This window comes from Gallinula chloropus (assembly GCF_964237585.1).
Source record: "Gallinula chloropus genome assembly, chromosome: 15".
Lineage (NCBI taxonomy): Eukaryota > Metazoa > Chordata > Aves > Gruiformes > Rallidae > Gallinula > Gallinula chloropus.
The window spans coordinates 8,750,543-8,771,987 of record NC_140100.1 but is presented as its reverse complement, the minus strand read 5'-3'; the positions used below and the strand labels follow the sequence as shown (position 1 = coordinate 8,771,987).

The following is a 21,445-nucleotide window of genomic DNA, read 5'->3' as shown; positions in this document are numbered from 1 at the left end:
TCAGCTGCTTCCCCCAGAGCCACCATTTAAAGCTGTGGTCCCCTGTCCAGGATCATTTCTGCTTTGTTGCCATCCCCCAAGGATGCAGAGGGTGCAGGTGGCTCCTGAGGAGCTGTCACCTGGCCACCCAGCCTCTCACAGGACCCTGTGCATGACTCACTTCGGGGTTGGGGGTAGGGAATTTTGGGGACAAAGATGAATAGCAGTGTCAGCAGTGAAAACACTGTGTCACTCAAGAAGCTGACTTCACTGGGGTAGCAAGAAAGCAAAAAGAATCAGAGCTGTCACCTGTAAGTGGACCCCGGGCAGCACATCCTCATGCCACCACCATTCCAACTCCTCCTTGGCCAATCTTGTCTTCCCTGAGGACTTCCTTGCCAGCTGCACCTTGGGCCTTTTTGTGGGCTTTGCCTGCATCCTGCTTCCTCCATTGCATCACCAGTGGTCCAGCTGAGTCCTGTGACTTGGCACCATGACAGCAATCCAGCACGGGTCCTGTCCTTTAATCCTGCCCCTGAAATCACGTAGACCACAACATGCCCATAACACAGATTTTTAGTGGAAAACAACCCCCTTGCCCCAGTGTTGGAGGTGTAACAGGAGCTACAGATTAAGATAATCCGTGTTTCAAAATAAAATACAAAGTGCTTTATTTGGTGGTGGTGGGGGGGGGGCGGGGTGGAAAGGACATCTGGTCTAAATGGAGGTAAACAAGACCTGAGACTCCTCTGCCAAAGCCACTTGCTCAGAAGGTGTGTTCAGGCAGCGACAGAAGGGCTATAAAAAGGGACCCCAAGATGCTCACATCCCACTTTGATAGCCATGGCCATGCAGAGCCTGCTGCAGTTTGTGGGCTCCAGCTCGCTGCTCTACTTGGCAGCAGGGCTGGTCGCTCTCCTTTACTTTCTTACCAGCTCCAAGAAGTCAGTTTGCAATTTGCCCCCCGGGCCACGACCTCTTCCTCTGATCGGGAACTTGAACGTGGTGGATCTGAAGAAGCCGTTCCAGTCGCTGACAGAGGTAGGTCTGAGCGAGCAGGCAGGAGGAGAACGTGCAGTTCCTCAAGCTGAGAAATGCAACAGGGGCCAGGCAGACACAACGGTGTCTGCACTGTGAGGAGGGCAGAAACGAGGTGTCTGGCGTAGAGGTGGGCTGGCAGAGCGACCTTACCTGTGGGGTGCACACACACAGGTAGTTACATAGATAAACATGATGAACACATCAGATGCAAAGTGCTGAATTCCTGTGGCAGTCATGCAGTGTTCATGTGCCTGGATTTATGGTGCAGAGCCCCAGGTTTGATGGGCTTCTGGTCCTGAGCTCCCATCCGACCACGGGTGTGTTTGAGGGTGCCAGTATGGAAGAGCAACTGGTTTTGGTGGTACCAGGGGATTTTATGGTACAAACGTCCCACTAAGGACCAGACTCATTCCCCATAATCTGCCAAGCAGCTTTCTTCAGGCTTTCAGGCCTGCTGCATGCAGTACTTGTGTGGCTGAGAATCAAGCTCAGGATTGATGCCACAAAGTCCTAACACAAAGAGATGACCAAGGGAAGGCTGGGACGCAGCCGCGATTCCCGGCTCCTCACCCTGCCCCACACTTCACGAGCTGCCAGGGGAGGAAAGAGCCAGTGTTAATGTTATCTCCCAAGCTGTCAAACCACTGCTCGATGGAAACAAATTCAATTTCTCTGGTGTAATAACAGGAGCCACCTCTAATCTGAAATTCAATTTTCAGTGTGTATCTAGTGCATAGCAAGTGGTAACCCAGGCACATCAGAAACAAGGAGACGCTTGGAGCGAGTGGCTGGCAGTGTGTTTCAATGAAGCCTAAATACCCAGTGAATGATTAGATTGCCAAAGCCACCCTCCTGTGCAACAGATGATTCATATTTAATTTGCTCTAAAAGCCTAGAGCTCCCGTGACACTGTCTACAAGAACATGTTTCCTCGTTGGATCCACGTTTCTGGTGGCCAGCAAATAATTCTGCGATGACTGCAACACTACCCACCTTGCTGTAATTAGGAGACAAGTGCTGTCCTGAAAGAAAGACTTATTGTCTGGCTTTGTTTTGGTAGTGTTTGTGGCTTCAGCCTCAAAGATGTGCACGCGCCTGCTTGCCTGGGGTCAACAGCGTTAAAATAAACATGCCTGCCTGCTGCAGCACTTTCTAACCCTCCTTGGAACGGTAGTATCACTATGCTGGCCTGTTCCTGCAGATCACCACAGGAATGCAATGGCATTTTATTGACTTCTGCTCTGATAGGAGCCGTGATAAGCAGACACCTTGTTGTGCAAACAGGATGCAAGCCGAGATGCTGGCAATCGATAGCTGTTGCTCATTAGTTGCATTACAGCAGCATCTGGTAGACTTCAGGCAGGGCTTTGAGGGCTAGAAACCACCTAGGGTGGCTAGTGCTAGCCTTTGGGTCCAGATCTAGCTTTGAATGAATGTGTTTATCCACCTCGACAGCTCTCCAAGGTATACGGCAATGTCTTCACTGTGTATTTTGGGCCCAGGAAAGCTGTGGTGCTGTCTGGCTATGAAACCATCAAGGACGCCCTTTTAAATCACGCTGAGGAATTTGGAGAGAGGGCAGAAATACCCATTTTTAGGAAAATGACACAAGGAAATGGTAAGTGACCTTTTGGTTGGTTAGTTCTGGTAGTTTGCCCGTGTTCTTTATACCCTTACAGCAGAGAGGATCATCCTCTTCCAGGTCACTATTTGTGTAACGGTGAGTCAAGCAGCTCAGCAGTAAGGAGGCCTTACAAACATTTAACATAAAAATGTTATACCTTTATTTTAGGCATAGCATTCAGCCATGGAGAGCTATGGAAAACCATGAGAAGATTCACCTTGTCCACGCTGCGAGATTTTGGAATGGGAAAGAGAACCATTGAGATCCGAATCCTGGAGGAAGTGAATTCCCTTGTTAAATATTTTGAATCCTATCGTGGTGAGTGTCAAGAATTTCATCTAGAGACAGAAAACGTGTCTAGGAGTACAATAAAGATTGATGAAAGTTTAACTTGGAGCACATGGTACCTCATGGTTAAAGTTCAGCTTTAAAGTTCATGTTATTAAACTGAGACCTTAAAATACTGACGCCCAGTTCCCTCCTATGCATTCGGGGGTTGGGGGAGTGAGTTTTTTCCTTTTGGGAGCTCAGGACTACATTTCCTTAGGAAACCAGAGCGTAATGGGCATAATTCACATCATTGTTTGTTTTCCTTGCTTGCAATACAGGGAAGCCTTTTGATACGAAGATGATACTCAACAATGCCGTATCCAACGTCATCTGCTCTATACTGTTTGGAGAGAGGTTTGAGTATGACGATCCTGTGTTTATAACTCTGCTGAAGCTGTTAAATGAAAACACCAAGCTGTTGGGTTCCCCAATGGTGCTGGTAAGAGCTCAGTTTTATGTTTGGGCTTTTAGCTTTTTTTAAGGATACCCAATATCCTCTTGTTTTACACTCCTGGCCTCCCACATCATGCTTCTCGAGGTGAGAATGAGAACACTCAGCCAGCCAGCCTGTGCTGAACACATCTGCAGCTCTGGATCCACACCGCACAGATTCCCAAGCCCCTGGGCTTAGTCTGTGAAGCTTGGTAGTAAAAAAATCCCCAAAACAACACAACAAAGCCTTTACAACATGAACCGTTTTATCCTCTTTGAAGAGCAGAAGCACAATACATCTCTCATATCAGAAATTATCCCTGAAATGACACCTGAAATCTGCCTCCCTGTGTTACGCCTTCAATAACTGTCTCAGTTCTGCCCCTCCTAGGACCAGGCTTCTCCTCCACTTGTTTTCCTTTTGTTTTCCTGCTGAAACTGAATCTTAGCAAACTAACAGCTGATACCAGCCCATTCCTTCCTGACACAAAGTCACAGCTTTGTGTGCTGGTGGAGTTGACTTTCAGAGCTGCAGCGAGCTCTGCGACTGGCTCCAATTCCAGACTGGCTGAGCCTAAAATCACCACCCAAGCACAGGTCAGATTTACACACTGATGGCACATCTATCCATCCAACCCCCTGCAATGACATGCTCGGTCCAGCTCCTAGGAGCAGTGTTGCTGGGCTGTAGGATGTGACATACCTGAGAACTTTCCCTGGATAAGTAGAATGCTCATGTTCCCATCTTCCACACATGAGACCCTCTGTCCCACCACCTACACAGCTGGAAGCTCTGAAGCAAGATTAAGGTGATGAGTCTCCCAAAAGTCCTGGTAAGGACTCATGCAGAGGTAGATCAGAGAGAGCGTGCTATTGCTGCAGCAATTCATAGCCACTTCTCAGGACAAGGGACCAGCGATGTGGTCCCTGGTGAGATACCAGTATGTGTTCAAAATGCTGACTAACAGTAAGATTTCTCTTGCTCTTCAGTTATACAACTTCTACCCATCCCTTGGATTTCTCTCCGGAGCTTCCAGGACTGTCCTACAAAACATCAGTGAACTGAATATTTTTCTCCAGAAGCTCTTCCAGGAACACAAAGAAGAGTTTAATGAAAACAACTTAACAGGCTTTGTTGATGCCTTTCTGATGAAGCAGCAACAGGTACCTTAAAGCTACTTAAACAGAGTCTGTCTGTTCTCTTAGCTCTGCCTTATTATTAGGACTGACCATTTGTCAGGGACTGGGAGTGAGTGGAAACACAAGAACCACAGGGAGCAGAATAGATCAGAGCTCATGGTGAGCTGTCCTGTACATGCTCCAGAGCTCCACTGAAACTGCTGGTTAAATGGATCTAGTTCTCAATATGTCTCAAGGGTCAGATAAGTTACCACTCAGCCCATGTAAGGAGGACATCACCTCAAACCTCCCTGAAAGAGTGGCACAGTGATAAACTAAATTCCAGCTAACCCAATATGTGGACCTGTGGATTGCACACGTGCTTGGGATCAGACAAATTCCACACAGCATATGCCCTAATGCTAAAACACTGAACTTTTCATTTCCCAGAGCATATAAAGTCACAAAAAGCTAAAATGCTGATAGAAATGGTTATCAACAGAGTCACATATTGATATCACTTGCTGTAGAACTTACAGCCAACACCTCTGTGTTTTGAAGGAGTCAAAGAAGCCCCACACCATGTTCAGCAATGGAAACCTTTTGTTTTCAACCCTGGACCTCTTTGCTGCTGGGACTGAGACCACTTCTACGACTGTGCGCTGGGGTCTCCTCCTGATGATGAAATACCCTGAAATTCAGAGTAAGGCTGACAAGTCCTCTTGTAGAACCCACTGCTGCATGCTTAAGGCTTTGGTTGTAGAAGGGAGTGGGACTCATTCAGTGTTGTCTGGAGTAATTATTCTGAGTGCTCTGAGAGAGATAACAACCGTTGGCTTCACAAAGGAATTTTATTTAGCTGGATTGCAATAAACCAGCCCAGCCAAGTGGGAGAGGCAAAGGGCCAGTCTGCAGCTACAGTAAAGCTTCCCCATCGCTATTCTCCTGCAGGCTATGGGCTTACGTCAGCAAAGGTCTCCTCAGGAGCTGATTCTGATCTAGTTTCTGTTGAAGGCAATGGGGCAACAAAGGTGTGCGATCAGAATCAGGCGTGGGGTGTACTGCAGTGACTCCATTCAGCTCTCTTGGCTCAGCTACAAACCTGAAAACCACGCCGTGCCCTGACATACTCGCTTCTGCTGCTCCCAAATCCCCCTCTCAGTTTTTCCCCTTTCTTCACCTTGGCCTGACTGGAGGCCATTTCAATTGCAAGACAAAGAGTTTTATCAGCTTCTTAATCCTTTCCTCCCTCCAAGGAAAGATTCAGGAAGAAATGAACCACGTCATTGAACCGGGAGAGCTGCCTAAGTTGGAGGACCGTAAAAAAATGCCTTATACAGATGCAGTGATACATGAAATACAAAGGTTTGCCAATATTGTCCCCATGGGTGTATCACGATCAACGCCTACTGACGTGAATTTCCAAGGCTATGTGATTCCTAAGGTGAGCTTACACTGCAGAGAAGCCTCACAGTTTTGTTTAAAGCAGACAAGAAGAAAACTCTACGAATCTAAAGATGCCACAGTGTGGCTTAATCTGTGATGTGGTCCTCTGTCATGGATCCAGGATAGCTGTTATAAATGTGTGCTGGGCTGCAGCCTGTTACAGTTGTTTGAACCCAGAATAACCAGGAATTTCAGTTAAATCACCCTGCTTTGAATCTTACCTCAAATGTGGAACCTCTACTTCAGCATCTTTCCTGAAAGATCTGATTCTGTAAGAAGGGAATGTTTTGTGGTCCAAATAGAAAGCAGCAGATGCTGATAACAGCATCTGCCCGCAGTGGGGCAGGGACACGTCCCCCAGTCCCATTTGCCACAGCTCAGTCTTATTTACCTCTTGCATTAGATAAAAGAATGCAGCCAGCTCACCTAGGGAAGTGATCTGCTCCAAACAGCTACCGTGTGTTTCTCTGATTCCTTTCAGGGTACAGAGATTATTCCACTGCTGACCTCCGCTCTGAATGATGAGCTACACTGGAAAACCCCAGATCAGTTCAACCCTTCCCACTTCCTGGATGCCGATGGGAACTTCATTAGGAGAGAGGCCTTTATTCCATTCTCCATAGGTGAGAGGGGTACAGTGTGCACCACTTGGGGCTAGGCTGGTGGCACAGCTCTCCTGATTCCAGGGAGGCGTGAAAGTCAGGGACACTGAACACAGAAAAGGGAGTTCTGGTCATTTGTCCTGTCCACCACTGCTGTGTGATCCTTGAATGATCTGGGAGACACTGGTTTACCCACAGTCACTGAAGGTTCTTGCATTCCTACAGTCAGTAGCACCTGTAATATACAGGGAGATGGAAGGAAAAAATTCCTACCTGAGCAGCCTGCTCTTACAGGCTGTACATGCAGTTTAGGAGGTCTCAGGCATCAACACCAACAGTTACAGGATGCTGATCATTTACTTCTCTCCTGGTTGTTTGCAGGACGAAGGGCTTGTCTTGGAGAAGGACTGGCCAGGATGGAACTGTTCCTCTTCTTCGCAGGCTTACTCCGCAAATTTGTTTTCCAAACCCCTCCAGGAGTGGAGAAGTCAGACCTGGATCTCACTGCTGATGTCGGCTTTACCTTGAACCCCATGCCTCACCTGGTCTGTGCTGTGCCCTGTGAATGAACCAATGACACGGAGTTAGTGTGGTGAGCGTTCCAGCTTGAAAGCAAGTCTAGTCACAGGGGAAAAAGCTGTACCTGAGTGTTAGGGGGAAGGAGGAGACCTGGTTTTCTCTCATTCATGCCATTCTTTCCAACCACTCTCATGGTGTCTGCCTAATGCAAACCCTCCGGGCACCCCTGAGCCCGCTCTCCAAAACAGTGTGATTCAATTCTGGAACAGCACATCAGAGATACACTTTCCAGGGCTGTTTGAAAGAAAGAAGTGGTTTCAGGTCTCCTCCATACATAGATGTAACCCATCAGAGGCTCTCCTCTGAGAGCATCCATGGGGAATTTCTCAGCCCAAAGTCCAAGCTCTACAGCAGAGCTGATCGGTGATGGCCCAGCTGGGGACAACAGTTAATGGATCTCAAAATCTCCCCAGAATGGTTGTTCAGCTGAGCCTCAGACTGAGTGGCCTTTGTGCGATACAACCTGCCTTATCTTTATTACAGAGTCCCAGACACGAGGGTGTAACGTGGGCTGATGCCAAGAGCCAGGCGCAGGACAGTTATCAGAAAACATCTAAGTGGTTTGGGAAGTGGGTTTGTTCCGACTCACATGAGGTGCTTTCTGCTGAAGAGCCTGTTTATGATGGGGCCAATCTAGCAGCTCTCTTCTGCTAAGAAAGGCTTTTCTACCACTCCCTCACCTCTCCTGGCTTCCTGCTGGCTCTGGCACCCATCCGGTCCCTTACTGGGCCATCCTAGATCCCCAAACTGGCAGAAAATGACCAGCCACAGAAAGTGAAGAGCTTCTGAATCAGCGTGACTGAAGCGTGAGGGTGATGCAACCTGGGGCTGGGCAGCAGGACTGCCACGCTCCCGTCAGAGAGCTGACAGGCTCAGTCCTCCTCCCCTTGCACCTTAGCAGCCATGGTCACTCTCTAGATCCTCTCCACCCTCCTCACAGAGAGGGAGTGGGAATCCTTCAGTGCTGTAAGGTCTGAATTACTTGCTCTCTCCATTGACTGTAGGGTGAACCATCATCCACAGGCTCCCAATCCAAACATCAATCCCATGTCTCAGGTATGTTGAGATGAAAAGGGACAATAGATTCCAATTGACTGAAAACAGGGCTTCAACCCTTCAGGAACTGTTGCTGCCTGTCTCCAGCTTTACACCAGACACATGTCCTCTGACATTTCAGGCTGTCTTCCCCTTCAGACATTCCTTGTGTCAGGGATGGGCAGCAGAGTCTCCAGGCAGCTGGTGCTGCTGAGCAAACCCCACTGCCACGGGCTGCTGTGGGCGTTGGGTGTGCTCAGTACACACCAGGAACACTGTGGGCGAAAATCTGGTGCCTGCAAAAAATGCTTTGGCCATTTCAGATTCAGAGCTGGTGATGCTCACGTTCTGCCCATGGAGAACCTGCACCACCAGCAAGGCTAATAGGCTTCTGAATGTAGTCACTGAGAAACATGTAAAACTGGTAGCAGAGCCTGGAAGGAGAAGCAGGTTAGACTTTGCTAGCTACCACATTGCTCACCAGTACCATTTTGGGGGTCTCTGTAGAAAGCTGGTGACACCCCAGAGACTGCGGCTGTGCTAGAGCAGATGTTTGATTACTGCAACTAATGATTTATTTCATGTAGCAGCTATTAGGAGTAGGAACAACGAGCTGTACCCACAAGGCTACACCCATTGAGGGAAGCGTGATGCGTGCATGAAATCTGAATGGCAGTGCTGGCACGGGAGAGGAGGCTTTGTCTTGTGCTGTGAAACAGGCAGGGAACCACCATTCGGTAAGGGAGATGCTTTTGGTTGGAGGCAGGAAAGGCTGGTTAGGATGGAAAGATAAAAGGGAGAAACAGAAAGTTACGGGGTTGTGGTAAATCTATACCATAAGCCCAAAGTTGCTGTCATCTAAAGCTGGTCTCTGCTGCAAGGAGGAGGAAAGACTGGAAGAGAACACAAAGGGATGACAAAGTACCGCAGTCTTTGGCCAAGGCACCGACTCTTCCCTCTGGCTTTAGTTCACACAGCTGAAGGCAGCACTCTGATAGTTGTACTGCACCTTGTACTTGTACCAGTACTGCACCTGTACGTGCGCTGTGCCACGGGGCCAGCTGCCCTGGTTACATCTCAAGAGGCTGCTCAACAAGCACTGGGACAAGAAAGCCTTCACTGCTACGCTCCCTCACCTTTTTTTTCCTTGGCTGTTGCTCTATTTGCAGTGTAACTACTGTAAGCCTGACCTTAGCTCCTGCTGAGAAGTAAATATTTTGCCATGTTGCTGTTGAGCTATCTGGTGTTGCGGGATGAAGTTGGTTTTGGGTCAGACTGATAAAGTTGAGCTGCACCACCTTTAATACATCCACACCAGAGAGGTGAGAACAGGGATCCCTGGGGCAAGATGCGCCCGGGATGTGTTTAGCGATGCGAAGAGGGAGCAACGCTCACAGCCACCAACAGCTCACTGGAGCTAATGGAATTCCTAACTCCAGAAAAACATAACTGCTGTCTGAGATAGGAGGTGGCTCTGCAGGGCACAATCCTACAGGGATCCCTGTGGCTCCTGCCTTTGCTTAGAAAGAACTCATCGAAGGGAAGCCCATCAGGGAAGCCCAAGGCTGGAGCCAGTGGGAGTTACGTGAGTTACCCAAGCAGTCCTGGATGCTGGGCAAGGATGGGACCAGCAGGGAAGGCACAGAGATTTGGGGGGATCTCAGTTCATTTAAAGGACGTGGGGCTGCAGCTTTACTGTCTGGCTCTGCCCAGGCTGGCTAACTGGCAGCGCAGTTTGGGGTCAGTGGATGATACCCACGCGCTCCATGTCCTCACCGGCACCACCCGGTTCACACGCTGTGGCAGGGCACGAGGGACAAAGGACACAACCCTGCTGCGAGCACCCCGAGGGGCCCGGCTGCCCCAGGAATGCACCCGCAGGGTGTCAGCGCCTGGCAGGTGTTTCGTGCTCGGCTCTGTGTGCTCAGGCTGGGGAGCACGTAGCAGCGCGGCTCCAAAGCAGGACACGTACCAGACACATTATTGAGACAGGAATTTCTTGTCATTGCAGGAGCTTGACTTACCTTTGTCATTTTAATGCATTACACTCAGAGCCTGGTTTAAAAAGACCGAAACACCCCCTCCCATCCCCTCCCCAGCCCCGTCCTTCCAGAGATAATTTAAGTCTCTTTCTGAGAGGCCTTTGTACAATTCCAGCAGCTCCCAGGGCAAGGATGAGTTACCAGGAGAGCGGCACCAACACGTACCTAACTTTGGCACCACAGGGTGCTGCCGGCCAGACAAAACCCAGCAGGAACAAACACTCTGCACGGAGTGCAGAGCATGTGCCGTTGCAAGTTCTCATCCCAACGCCCGCATTCTGCACCCTGTGCCAGCCTTCGTCCTTGCCTGCCTTTACAGCCCCCTTTGCTCACTTCACCAGGCAGGGTTGAGTCATCCCAGGCGTGCTCTGGGGGGGTGGGGGTGGGGAACCGTTTCCTCCAGGCTATTTCTTGGAAATGAAGTTTAAAAAAAATAAAATTAAACTAACAAAAAAACCCCAACCCTGTCCCAGAAATGTTGCGACACACTCAGTGCTGGGCGGCTGTTGTGCTCTAACATCTCCACACCAGGCAGGCAACCAAGCAGCCGTTTGCTTTGGGACCGTGCTAGCCATAGCTATGCCCAGCTTCAGCTGAGTTCTGCTTCCTTCCCTACCTTCTTTGCACTTGCAACGCTGAGGAGCCATATTTGCTGATAATGGCTTTTATAGGATCTAACCTTTGGATAAATGTACCTTTAACCTTGTGCTTCCCGAGCACATAAATCAGTTCTTTCTTCCCTGAACAGTCTTATTCCACTGGCTGGTTATTCCCAATCTCCTCCTGAAAAACCACTATTCAACCAGGTAGATCTCAACTCCTTCTGCACAGGATTTAAACTTTTATGAGAGGTGCAAGCTCCAGGTGTTTCTATTTTTGACTTAAAGTAACCCCATTCTCCTGTCTCCTTCCCCTCTGAAGCCAGCCAGGTCAGCTGCCTTCATTAAACTTCATCAACTTCTCCCCTCCACCTCTCAGAAGCCGCTTTTGCAAAGTGCAGAGTCCTCCCAAAACTTCCAAATCTAATTTAATCTTTCATGCCACTGATGAATCCACTCATGATCACTTGATCCAAGCTAATTTTCCATGGCTAGCTATTACACGTCCTCTGCTTCAGACACAAAGTCTGGAATCACATCCCTCCTGGGCAGTTCAGAGCCAACATTATGAAGAAGTTTATGGGCTACAACCCCCAGGGATAGACGGGCTTTGCCATTATTAACAACCTTTGATCTCCATTTGACACCAAGAAAGCCAAAGCCTCCCGTAACAATACCTTTTTCCCCTCTCCAGCCACACACAGACCTCAAACCTTCCCCAAATCTGAATCCAGAGGTTTCCAGTAGGATACAAAGGAACTTCTAGATTTTCCCCATATCAGCAGAGTGTTCGGAGGGTCATAGTGCCACAAATAAAGGACCTCGAGGTCTCGGGGGGAGGAGGAGGTTACGGAGGAATGCCAAGCACCTTTTCCCATGTATATGTTCTTGCACACACATGCATGGGGTTGTAATTTGAAACTCTCTTTACTTCTGGACAGGCTTTGCAAACTGCTTAGACCACATTCTCTGAGGTGTTTAAAGAGGGTGGAGTATGCAGTATTTATTTAGGTACTCTACAAACCTTAATAAGAATCGAGTGCTTGTAGCGATCGCAGAGAGCAAACAGAAAGCCAGCTGGCAGAAACTGAACAGTGCCACTGCATTTTATTGCTTAACCCCCCAAAACCCACCCAGATTACTACTAAAAAAATGGCTTTTTTAACTTCATTTATCTCTGATCCTGCGTTAACGTGCCTGCTGTGTGCAGCAGTGTTATTAGCCGTACTCTATTTTTCAACGGGCTATAAAAATTCAGCTTTTAAATTTCCTCCTGGTCCAACTCCTCTTCCGATCATTGGTAACCTGCACTTGGTGGATCTTAGAAGGCAAGATAAATCAATAATGAAGGTAGGACAAACCTTCCCCCCTGAACCTAGACCCTCATAGATTTTAAAGCTGCCTGGGATATAGCAGTGAAAAAAACCTTTTGTCTTTCTAAATTCAAACTAAATTTTAAAGGTGTGGAAAATTGCTTTGTAAGACTTCTTCTAGCCAGTGTCCGTGTTGATGTGATGTAATTTATGAGCGATCAACCATTAAAAAAAGAAAGACCTATGGGTAATAGGGGAATTCTTCATGTAATTGTGATGATGTACATGAAGGATGGAATGCTTGTGGGATTTGAAGTATTAATTTGACAGCACGGACACCCAGAAATCTTTTAAAGCGTTAGGACATAGCTAATAAGTAATGAAATTGCTTCCTTCCCCTCTGTCCTGGGGAACCGGCACGAGGAATTCCTAGTGTGGTGACCCCCAAACTGCTTTGGAGAGGGATAAATCCAGGTGTTGCAAAATCCACATCCCTCTTGGTGAATTGGATACGTGTGAAAAATCTAGCCAGCGGTACAGAGAGGGATGGAAAGGTTGCGCTAAGGAACCCGAATGAATAGCCTGTGAGCTCTTCTATTAACCTGTAATTAAGACAACTTACCCCGCTTGTGGTGGTGGAAAACTGCTCTCGGGTGCAAGACGAGGCTGGCACAGCCCCGGGTGTTTCTGTCAGGCTGCTGGGTGCTCGCTCCTCGCCCAGCGCAGGCAGCACCCTTGGGATCGACCTGCGCTGGGGTCAGGGAGTGAGTGAGCAAACAGACAGCGGCGGTTCAGGATGAGGTGTCGGCGCGGCTCCGGTAGCGCCGGAGCTCAGCAAACACTGGCGGGTCTCCGGGAGCTGCCGTGGGGTGGGTAGCGCTGCCGGGGGGTGAGACTCCCGGCAACTGGCGTGGGTACAGGCAGCATCAGGGTTGGGGTCTGTTCACCCCACGTTGCTGCAGCCTCAGAACGGCAGTTTGGGGTCACCTCTGTGTGCTTTCATCACCTGCCAGGCTGTGTTTGCCGATGTTTGCCTTTACTTTGGGATTACTCCAGAGGGACTATACCTCTGCCTCACCCCACAGAGCGCGGGAAAATGGTGACGGCACTGAGCAGCAGGCACTGGCATGCGTTGGCTGGGCACCCCCACGGGGCAGTTCACAGGGGGATGCCCCCCTTCTCCTCTGCAAAAGCTGCCGCTGAGGCTGCATGTATACATTGTGTGTCTGCTTCGGCAGCAGATCAGGACTGCAGCTTCCCATCACCTTGCTCCAGCCCAGCCCGTGCTCTCCCCAAGTGCTGGTTTCAAGCTGCCAGGGAGAAGATGCAGCCTCAGCAGCGGGGCGGAGGGAGATTCGGCCTCCCACGGTCCCGCACCGAGGAGAATTGCAGGGAAAGGGCAGGCGCTGGGGACGGGCAAGACAGTCTCACCTTTGGAAAGCATAGGTGCACACACACCGGTCCTTATGGAGTGGGGATTCCCCGACAGCTCTGCTGCAGACCCCTCTCCTTGACAAAGAGGCAGAAGTACAGCAGCCCCAGGGGCACAAGTAGGATGTGCCAGCGGGACCGCGTGTTCCTGGGGCATTTTTCAGCTACCTGAAGCACTGAGTCGCCTTTTGAAACCCCCTGGCAAGGCACAGCTTTGTCAGGGAGCTGTGGACAATTTGTCCTGGGAAGAACAACAGTGAAAAAGCCTCTTAATGTCACAGCAAAGATATGTCCAGAGCCTCCTCAGTGCAAAAGAAGCATCACCTTGTGTACAGGCATGGGGACAGCCTGTGGTTTGGGCAACCTCCTGTTCCTGCCGTGGGTTTCCTGCTGTGCCCAGCTGAGCTCTAGGTACCAAAGCCAGGTCCAAGGAGAGGGGCATAGAGTTGCAATTTGTGTTCATCCAGGGCGATCTTAGTAGCTGGCGTGGGGCAAACAGCTCCTTTGCTCTAGCAGCAGGGATGCAGGAGCGCCTGGTACGGGAGGAGCATCGTACCAAAGCTCTCCTGTGAGACAGCATCATTATTTGCACTGAAATGTCTTCTCTGTTTTCATCTTTCTCCGGTTTACCAACTTGTGTTGCCATTTGAGGTCCGGTCTTTAACTCTAGGTGGGTTTGTTTGTTTTTTCATTTACTTTCTCCTTAACAGCAAAAACATATTAATAATGCACTGATTGGGTGGGGAGGTGTTGGGGGGGGTGAGTGTTCCTTCATGGCAAGAAGCCTAAAGACCTATCCAGGCATCCATACCAAATGCCTCCCATGCTGAGCTCCTGCTCACAGACACTGCTCCGCAGGGAGTGGCTCCACAGCCGTTTCCAGCAGGACACTGGGACATAATATGTCCTTTAAGAAAGCGAGGGGTGCTTGCCCCCTGCACGCTCCCTCCCTTCCTGACCATCACAGCTCACCTCTTTTTCAGCTTGCGGAAAAATACGGCCCCATCTTCACGCTCCACTTTGGGTTCCAGAAAGTTGTGGTCCTGACCGGGTACGAAGTTGTGCGGGAGGCGCTTGTGAACTACACAGAGGAGTTTGTAGACAGACCATCCATCCCAATATTTGACCAAATTCAGAACGGAAACGGTACTAGAGCAATGAGCGGGGGTGGGTGGGAGGGATGATGTCGTCGCTTAGTGCCAGCCTAACTGTGCATCCTTGTAGCCTGGCTTTTAAACATCCCCCTCGGACCCTTCTGAAGCCAAGCTGACAGAAAATACTTGGCTTGAGTGCAATGCCTCCTGGCTTTTCATCACCTTTGCTAATGCACTTGCAACCAACCTATATCCTAAATGTTTGAGGGTGAGGAGTGGGATTTTTAAAGGCACCGTGGTAGCCCTGAGTTTAATTTCCATAAGGTTTTGATGAGAACAGCTCACTGCCACCACCACCAAGTTTACAAACCTTCCCCCATGGTTTTGTGGGACTTTGGACTAACTGGCTTGGCTGTTTGGAGCTGTAGGATTTTCCCCTTTCTCCCACTGCCAGGAACTGCAGTTTTGGACATCATCAGCACCCCACACCTTGCCCCACACCCCATAAAGGCTCTTGGGTGAACCACCTTGAAAGAGATTCAGAGAGAAGCAATAGACTGAAGGTGGAAGTGCACCCCCACACACACAACCATGTAGTTTTTCCATCCCTGCATAACTGAGGGGATATTTTACCTTCTTTTTCCATCCTCTGCTTCAGCTGAGTCTTTGGCATTGAGCATCCAAAGGCAGCTTTATATGCTGGTCACAGGCTAAGGTTGGGATTACAATTAGAAATTAAATTACCCAGCCATAATATCAATAGGTGAAGTTATTGCTAGATAAGGAAAAGGAATCAATGGGGAGAAAAGCATTTTTCAGAGCTAATTTACACATAAAAATATCACTGTGGGAGACTGTCAGCATTGCCCTGTCAGTCCTTCCACATTTACCTTCTCAGCCCAAGTCGGAGCCACTTAGAGGTGACCCAAAACTGTAAATTCACAGGGGCTGTGAAGCAACAATGGTCACAGATTTTCCCATTAAACACTTTTTTTCTTCAGAAAATGCCAATTTGTGGATTTGCAGATAAGAAATGACCCAGATGAAATTACACTAATTAAAGTAAAATTACAAATTAAGTTCAGAAATTTGCTTTGACGCTTTTAAAGCAAAAAGTTCGGCTTTCCAAATGAAAGCTGCACTGCTTTAAAACAGTGTCTAGAAAAAGAAAACACATCTGAAAACTTGGCAGCCGGGGTGAAGATGTGAAGTGCTGGAACCCAGCTTTTGGACTGACACAACCTGACACAGTTTTTTCTTTCATTTTTGCTCTGACAGGGTGAAATACCCACTCATCCCTGCTTGGTGGTGTTAGTGATCACCAAGGCACGAGCTTAGTAACCTCTGTAAGATGATAGAATTATTTTTGCCATGCAGCACTGCTGGGAATGGCAGTAAAACCAGTTCAGCACTGACGGGGGTTGAGGAGACCAAATTATCCCATCCCACACAGATTAAATATCGTTATGACTGGAACAGGGTGAGGGAAGAAGCTCCTAAGATACAAGGTTTTTGCTTGAGGCCTTAGACTTGCGACCAAACAGGGTCAGAAAGGTTGCATGATTGACTTAGACCAACATATCTCCCCAGCTCTACAGCCAATCCACACCAGTCTGCACTGGGGAGAGGGCTGAGGCAAACTGGGTTGGGTGGGAGCTTGTTTTTTTTCCAAAACTACAAGCTCGGTGAGACTGGGAGAACAGAGCTGTGAGGAGACAGGGATGGGGCACACAGAAACAGGAGACCCTTAGTCCCCAGATGTGTGGGAGACTGGGCAGCAGTAGGCACACCTGTGGAGATCCCTCCTCTTCCAGTCCTGTGTTGTTTGGTGTGGTGGGGCTCCTCCATCCATGATCCCAGCGGTGATGTCTCGTGGCCTCCCCAGGTTTGTTCTTCTCTATTGGGGAGCTGTGGAGAACCACTCGGAGGTTCACAGTATCCAGCATGCGCAACCTCGGCATGGGGAGGAAAATGATAGAGGGGAGAATCTTTGAGGAGCTCCACTTCCTTATCGAGATGATCAAATCCTTCAAAGGTGAGCTGGAGGCCATCACCTCACAGGCATCACTGCTGCTGCAACATCTCACTAACATCTCAATCCTCCTCCCCCATTGCAGGGGAACCTTTTAGCCTGACGTCCTTCAACTGTGCTCCGATCAACATCACCTTCATCATGCTGTTTGGGGACAGGTTTGACTACAAGGACCCAACATTTCTCACTCTCCTAAGACTCATTGATGAAGTTATGATTCTTCTGGGATCTCCATATTTGAATGTAAGTAACCTGTCCCACAGTTTAACAGTTTTTTACGCTGGCACGTCAGATTTGTGAGCCACACAGAACCACAGAGCTTTGTTCAGCAGAGTTCTGATGTCCAGAGCCAGGCATTACACTGCAAATGTGACTGTTCTCCATGTATCACCTTGGACACCACAAGCCTGACAATTCCCCTTTGCTACTCTCCCTTCAAACCACCCTGCACTTCTGTGTGGAGATAAAATGTGGCCCCAACTATGGGTATTTTAGCTCCACAGGTGTTGTTTGGGCTTCGTACATAAATCGTACCCCTTGGGCTTTCTCTGCCTTCGCTGCAGTTTCTAAAAGGGCAGATTTGGTTTTGATGTCCAGGTGGGTGAGATTTCAGGCTGCATTAAGAACACTTCCTTGGAGAGCACCAGGAAAAATGCCAATCCTCAAACTATCCCACCCAGACCTTCACAGCTGATGCTGGAAGAAGCTAACCAGCCACATACTGCTGTAAAGTGACTGGTGACTACTGGTGACCTGGCATGCTGGAGCCCCAGCCCTGTTGAGAAGCTGGCCAGGCTGCTACCCATAGAGGATTTGTTTCCACACAACAGTGTAAATGCTTAAAATTAGGTTGCACTAAAGAAAGGCTCAAAGCCCCCCCTCATGAAAATCCACCTGGGAAGTTCCTGGGATGCCAAAATAGTGCTACTACAACACAGAACCCATCTGACAGGTCATGCCTTAGGAAGCAGCTGTTTCAGCTTGCTGATCCTTCCACAGTCTTAACACTTCTCTTTTTTAATTCCTCCTTAGTATTTCAATTTCTACCCATTCCTTGGATTTCTCTTCAAAACCCACAAGATTATGCTTGGGAAAATAGAAGATGTGCGTGTCATTTTAAGGCAGTACATGAAGGCAAGCAGGGAGGATATCAATGAGAACAGCGTGAGGAGCTACATCGACGCGCTGATATTCAAGCAGCAAGAGGTATTTGTTTGCTGAGCTCTGTTGACCCTTTGCAGTGTCTCCTTTGGATTTACTAGCTAAAACAGTTGGTGGGTCTTGATGTCAGCCATGTCCTGTAAGCCTATTGAAATCCATGCTGTTATTCCAGTGGTACTGAAACAGACCTTTCCTGCCACTCATGTTTTTCAAGGAGAAAAACAAGAAAGACAGCCTATTCCATGATGACAACTTAATAGCATCCCTACTTGACCTGGTCATGGCAGGAACAGAGACCATAGCCACAACGCTCCAGTGGGCCATCCTGTTGATGATGAAATACCCAGAGATTCAAAGTGAGCTCTTTTGCCTACACTTCACCCATGGCATGACTGATATGGGGAGGGGAGAGGTCTGGACTCAGATCCACAGAAGCTCTTTTGCCTTAAGAAATGAACCCCATCTCTCTGTTATTAGGAACTCCCAATGCAATTAGATGCTGCTTAAAGTTACAAGTGAATGGTCCCTGTGAGAGAGAATGAGTGAGCATCAAAATGTGATGCTGGGGAAACAACCCAGCCACATGCCTGAGCTAGAAATACAGTGGGGAAACCCAGGCTGGCATTTTAAGGCTCCTCTCCTTCCAGACACTGGAAAAATATGTTTTGCCCAAAAACCGAATCAGGAACTGGCTTCCCTGCTGGAATCCAACTCTGTTTGTTCCTTCTAGAAAAGGTGCAGGAGGAGATTGGTAGAACTGTCCAACCTGGAAGCTGGGCCACGTATGAGGATCGGAAGAACATGCCATTTACCAACGCAGTGCTACACGAAGTGCAGAGGTTTATCACCCTCCTGCCCCACGTTCCCCGCTGCACTGCCGTTGACACCCACTTCAGGGGCTACTTCCTCCCCAAGGTAGGTAACTGCTCCAGCCCAGGTACACACCACCCTCCTCATTTTTGCCACCAGACACCAGTTTCTTTGGAGGGGTTGATAGTACAGAAGTTCAAAGTGGGTGTCAAAAGTCATCCCCAAAAGAGTTTCTATGCTGGGTCGGAGAGATGGGCATCACAGGACTCTTGTTTCACAGTTGAGTGTGCCCAACTACGTTGAGTACAGAAAGAGTGGCATTGTCGGACTCGATTCAGCCCTTCCCACACTCAGGAGTTCCTCACTCCATGAGTGACCCTGGTTTACCTCCTTGATGCCATCTGCACAGGGAAGTATCTGCCAGAGAATGTACAGGACCTGACCCTCTGCTTGAGGTTTTCTCAGCACCACGCGGGGTTTGGCTTCAGTCCTCAGCACTGCTGGGAGAATCTCACTGACTGCTCTCTCCACAGGCTGATGGGGTAAAACCCTCAGGGCCTCCACCTACCCCAGGAGGATTAAATCTCCTGGACACCTAAATCTGTGTCACAGAATGAAACAAAACAGAGCACTTTGCTGTCTTTTCTGCCACCACTTATTTTTCTTCCAGGGTATAATTGTAATCCCATCGCTCACCTCAGTGCTGTTGGATAAGACGCAGTGGGAGACACCACATCAGTTCAATCCCAACCACTTTCTTGATGCTGAAGGGAACTTTGTAAAGAGAGAAGCATTCCTGCCCTTCTCCATAGGTAACTAAAGGACTGATCTGCATGGGGCTGAGGCTGTGGCCATTGCCCCTTGTCCTGTCCCCACAGACCACTGGGAAGAGGCTGCCCATTTCCCCCTGTGTCCCACACTCTAGATGCTTATAGACATAGATCAGATCCTCTCTCAGTCTTCTTTTCTCAAGGCTGAACAGCCCCAATTCTTTCAGCCTTTCCTTGTAGGGGAGATGCTCCAGTCCTTTAATCATCTTTGTAGCCTCTGCTGGACTCTCTCCAGGAAATCCCTGTCTTTTTTATACCAGGGAGCCCAGAACTGGACACAATACTCAGGTGTGCTGAAGACCCTCAGCAGGGACTTCAGACAGTAAGAAGCCAGTCTTTGCTGTCCAACAAGTGCTTCACCCATAGGGACCATCATGCAAGCACTAGGAATGAAGCTCAAAGAGGGGATAGGAAAGAAGAAACTCAGTCTTTTCTAAAAGTGGGATGTTAGGATAAATTCCACAGGAAAAGTTAACTTCAAACCATCCCACTTTGGGAGGAGGTGGCATTTTTCTGTGAGGCTGCTTTTCAGAGGGAGGGGGTTAAAACTGCTGAGAGGGTCAGGAGCTTTAAGGAGAAGAGGGTGTACATCACAAATGCACAATAACCCTGCAACACAGCTGTGCCTTGCTCCCAAGAGTGGCTGTGTGACAAAAGAGACTGGGCAGGCACCCTGTGCCAGCGTGACCAGGGCAGCTACCTTCAGCAACATAGGCTCCTCTCCTGCGAAACACTCTCCTGCATCTCAAGGTTTCACTCCTGCTTCTATCACAACATCTCAGGTGCCTTGTCCATGGCAAACATTCTGGTTTCTCTTTCCATCAAGTAAACACTCTCCTTTCATCTGCAGGGCGAAGGAACTGCATCGGGGAAAGCCTTGCCAAGATGGAGCTGTTTGTCTTCTTTGTAGGCTTGCTGCAGACATTTACTTTTCAACCCCAACCAGGAGTTTCAGAGGCTGACTTGGACCTTACTGTCCCCCAAACGACTTTCACATTAAGGCCTCAGCCTCAGGCAACCTGTGCTGTCCTGCATGAATAACCACAGCCTTGCTGAAGAGCAGCCCAACAAGTGGGGAAGCTGCTTAGACCTCACTTAGCTATGCTAGAATTTGCCACTCCCCATCCTGCCACATCACCCTCTTGTACCTCCCCTTCCCACTGCCTCCATCCACCTCCACTCCACCGCTCTCCAGTGCTACGTCTGCCCCACAGGTTGCTGACTCCCTCTTCACTCCTGCGCTGCGAGGAGATGTGTATGGTCCATCAGAAGCCACGCTGGTGGTTGACAAACACTCGCTTTCACACGAGGCAGACTGTGCACGGAGCCGATGGGGAGCCAAGGAGGTGGTCATGTGAAGGGGATGGAGCCCATGAGTAGGAGGTGTGACACCCAGGCTCCCATGGCAAGGCAGCAAGATTCATAATGTCACAGAAATCTGCCCAAAAATCACAAGGAAAGAGGCACGGTTGTTTTCTGGAAGCCACAGAAATTCTCTGTGGGTCACACACTTGAACCACCCCTAGGTACCTCCTAAACTTTTCCAAGCTCTCTAATTACCCACAGCTTCCAGCAAAATCCTACTAGCCTAGGCAGCCACGTCAAACACTGAGAGTCAAGAACCAGACTGATGCATGTGATTTGAGGACAAAGTTATTTCTGCCTTGGAAGGGCCTCCTGAAAGATGCCCCGGAGTCTGCAAACCTGTTGAGATGAGCAAGTGCTGCTGCCACCAAGCTCAACGCTGCTTCACTCTCTGAACAAAACGAGACCTGTGGTTCTAAGTTTGCAGTCTAAATCATAAAGCCACAGGAGATTCGTACCAGCAACCAACCTTTGATGATAATGACACAGAAAATAAACTAGACCCATGTCTAGGGATATGGATCTCGGTCTTTCCTGACCTTGTTAAACAGGAGCAAACGCTGTTCCTCTGTTCAGACCTC

The 21,445-nt window shown here is 49.0% G+C and overlaps 1 protein-coding gene across 1 annotated transcript; it reads left to right on the top strand.

Moving 5' to 3' along the window:
* Window positions 1–822: 822 nt before the first annotated feature.
* Window positions 823–20,540, top strand: LOC311197204 (uncharacterized protein; the record flags this gene model as incomplete). Its single annotated transcript, XM_084270934.1, has 20 exons — window positions 823–1,020; window positions 2,476–2,638; window positions 2,813–2,962; window positions 3,253–3,413; window positions 4,397–4,570; window positions 5,087–5,228; window positions 5,782–5,969; window positions 6,453–6,594; window positions 6,955–7,134; window positions 7,431–7,515; window positions 8,157–8,208; window positions 11,966–12,178; window positions 14,556–14,739; window positions 16,552–16,701; window positions 16,784–16,941; window positions 17,731–17,904; window positions 18,074–18,215; window positions 18,590–18,774; window positions 19,340–19,481; window positions 20,350–20,540. 20 exons carry the CDS (start codon window positions 823–825, stop codon window positions 20,538–20,540), a joined length of 3,174 nt encoding a protein of 1,057 aa, XP_084127060.1.
* Between the last annotated feature and the right edge of the window lie 905 nt (window positions 20,541–21,445).